General features: G+C 54.5%; 1 protein-coding gene across 1 annotated transcript; it reads left to right on the forward strand.

Annotated features, from left to right (window-relative positions):
* Nucleotides 1–1538: 1538 nt before the first annotated feature.
* Nucleotides 1539–3036, forward strand: LOC104489542 (D(1) dopamine receptor-like). The gene is given in 3 exon segments (XM_010131714.1): nucleotides 1539–1638; nucleotides 1641–2110; nucleotides 2275–3036. Coding segments are annotated over 3 exon segments (1332 nt in total).
* Nucleotides 3037–3378: the final 342 nt, after the last annotated feature.

Genomic DNA, 3378 nt, shown 5'->3' on the forward strand with positions numbered 1-3378 from the left:
GGTGGAACTAATGAGGCTTAATTAAACAAAGCCTTGGGAATGAAGTGCTGTGACATGCTGGCAGCACGGTTCTTTACCCTGTCCCAAAGCGAGCGGGCTGCTGGCTGTGGGAGTGAGCCTCGTGGTGCTGAGTCTTCCAGAGGAGAATTGCGCTCTTGTTCCAGAGCTGTTCTGGGGCAGTTCCTGCTCTGTTGGGGCTTACGCAAAGCCTGGGTCGAGTTAATTCAATCTCGGTGCGGCCGAGCTGGCTCTGTATGGGTTGGCTGCTGCTTCCTTCAGCAGTTGGGGTATGTGAGGTCATCACGATGCACTGCAGCAGCCGTCAGTGTAATGAGCGCTTTGGTGCTGAACTCCCTGGCTGCCGTTTTGGTTGGATTGATGTGGAATTAGCTGGGAATTAAAGAACAAATGATGTACTCGAAAGAGAAGCCATCTTATATCACTCTACTGGAAATATGGTTATTCAGGATAAAAAAGACTAACCAGAGTGGTGGTCAGTGTCCTCTTCGGTTCTACACGTGACCTCTGCTGAAAGACAGACTCTCTGAAAACTGTTTTGTCTGATCCTTGCAGAAAGAAGAAACTTCCAGATTTGCCAGGGCTTTTTTGGGGGGGGAGGGTGGAGGGGGTGTTGTTGTTTTGGTTTGTTTTTTTTTTTTCCCCAGTGGACTTGAAGGAATTTTGCAGTGGAAGGTAAATGCCAGTTTTGCACCACTCGCAGCCGGGCAGCTCGGCACGGGGCAAGTAACTGGTTTAGGGTCCTGTATCTGAGCTGTGCCGCAGTGCCACGCAGTGAACCGAGGCATCTCTTGTTTGAAGCACGCTGAATTTCCATTCATTTACATTGAAGACCCTCAAATCCCACTTGAATGTTGGTTAGTTTACCCCTTCAATCCCATCACCTCATTCCCAAGCAACTAACCCTGTCAGCTGCGGCTCCCAGTGCCATGTTGTTGGCTCGCAGAGGACCAACCTGGTGAGTCAGGGACCTGGCTGCGGGCAGAGAAGGATCTCACCGATGTGAAATCCGGAGGGAAAAGCAGGCAGCACAGCAGCAGGTTTAGGAGTGGAGAAGGTCCATCTGCAAGGGCAGAGAGCGCTCAGATTCCCTCTTGCACCTGGCAGCAAGTCCCAGCCTGGCCAGTGCAGATGGGATTGACTGGGATTCTGTAGCAGCCACCAGAATAACAACGGATGAAGATCTTTGGAGAGAGGAGAGGGAGGAAGGCTTGCAGCAAAAGCCCTCCCAGCTCGCTCGAGTGCCAGAGGTGAGTGCCGGCTCTGTGTGAGCATCAGGCTGCAGAGGAAGACGTGGGGTGGGAGGCAAGAGGGGAAAAACCGAACGCCACGTTGTCAGCAGGAGACTTGGAAGGGAGCGAGAGCTTCCAGCACTTTTCCTTGTGCTGAGGGTGAGAGCTGGGAGAGGATTGCGGCTGGTGCTCCCAGGATGTCAGTAGAGGGGTAAAAAGGGGTTTGGATGCTGACAGGGACTTGAGCAGCTGGGAGTCCTCTCAAGGGACTGGAACAAAGGGGACCCCATGGATGGTGTTTCCTCCTCCGTGGAAGGAGATGGGCAGGATGCGATCAATGACACCAGCAGCAGGAAGAGCTGGGCAGAGGAAGGCCACTCCGAGTTGTCCTTCGTGTGGTGACAGCTACCTTCCTCTTTCTCCTCATCCTCTCCACGCTCCTGGGCAACATCCTGGTGTGTGTGGCTGTGGTCAAGTTCAGACACTTGCGCTCGAAGGTCACCAATGTCTTCGTTGTCTCCTTGGCAGTGTCCGACCTCTGTGTGGCTGTTCTGGTGATGCCCTGGGAGGCTGCTGCCGAGGTGGTGGGTTTCTGGCCCTTCGGGGCTTTCTGTCACGTTTGGGTGGCTTTTGATATCATGTGCTCCACAGCCTCTATCCTTAATTTGTGCATCATCAGCGTGGACTGTTACTGGGCCATTTCCAACCCCTTCTGCTATGAGAGGAGGATGACACAGCATGTGGCTTTCGTCATGATTGCAGTGGCTTTTCTTCACTCCCTCGTGATCTCCTTCATCCCTGTGCAGCTGGAGTGGCACAAGGATCGTGAGCTCCTTAGCCAACAGGAGCCAGGTTTTAACGTTACCGGGGAGGAGGAGAACTGTGACTCCAGCCTCAGCAGGACTCATGCCATCTCCTCTTGCTGTCCCTCGTGATCTCCTTCATCCCTGTGCAGCTGGAGTGGCACAAGGATCGTGAGCTCCTTAGCCAACAGGAGCCAGGTTTTAACGTTACCGGGGAGGAGGAGAACTGTGACTCCAGCCTCAGCAGGACTCATGCCATCTCCTCTTCTCTTGTTAGCTTCTACATCCCCGTTGCCATCATGATTGTGACGTACACCCGCATCTTCCCCATTGCCCAGCGGCAGATCTGCAGGATCTCCTCCCTGGAGAGGGCGGTGGAATGTGCCCCAAACTGCCACAGCAGCAACTGCCCTCATGAGGCCTCCCTGAAGCAGTCCTTCAAGAAGGAAACCAAGGTCCTACAGACCCTCGCCATCATCATGGGCATCTTTGTCTTCTGCTGGCTGCCCTTCTTTGTGCTCAACTGCGTGGTGCCCTTCTGTAATCGTGACCTACATGAGCCAGGAGAGCTGCCTTGTGTCAGCAAGACTGTCTTCAGCATCTTCGTCTGGTTCAGGTGGGCCAACTCTTCCCTCAACCCCATCATCTACGCCTTCAATGCAGAATTCCGGAGAGCTTTCGCATCCATCTTGGGCTGTGGCCGCCTTTGCCCCAGCGCTGCAGTGGAGACAGTGAACTTCAGCAATGAGCTGGTCTCCTACCACCGTGACACCACGTATCAGAAGGAAGTGGTGACCCTCAGCTACCCCCAGCTTCTGCCCCACAGTGCTCTGCAGATGGAAAGCAACGAGGTGTCCTTTGACAAGGATTCGCAGGTCTCCGAGCCCTCTCCCAGCACCTGCCCTGCGGGGGTGCCTGTGGAGGGCGAAGTGGCTGTGTCCCTGGAGAAGATCACACCTTTCGCCTGCCACGCATTCAACTGAGGCAGGTTTAGGACCAGGGTGGTCCCAGGACCAGGGATGGTCTCAAGGAGAGATGGAAGCAGGGACACTGCAGCAGCTGCCTGTTTTCTGAGGAGGTTGAGGATGACGTGGATGGGCAGCAGTTCGCATGAATACCTGTGGAAGAGCCAGCGTGATTTTCCAGATGGCTCAAGGGGTTCAGAGATGTGTTTTCGTAACTCGCAGTTCCAGATCCAGCCCGGGCAGGCAGCAGAGCTCTGTGCTGCTGCTCGCTTGAGCTGACCCATGGAAAAACGCTTTCTGTGAAAGACAAAAATGCCAGGGCTCGAATTCCACGTTCCTTGTGACTTCAGCTGAGCAAGC

This window comes from Buceros rhinoceros, unplaced genomic scaffold (genome assembly GCF_000710305.1).
Source record: "Buceros rhinoceros silvestris isolate BGI_N320 unplaced genomic scaffold, ASM71030v1 scaffold33522, whole genome shotgun sequence".
NCBI lineage: Eukaryota > Metazoa > Chordata > Aves > Bucerotiformes > Bucerotidae > Buceros > Buceros rhinoceros.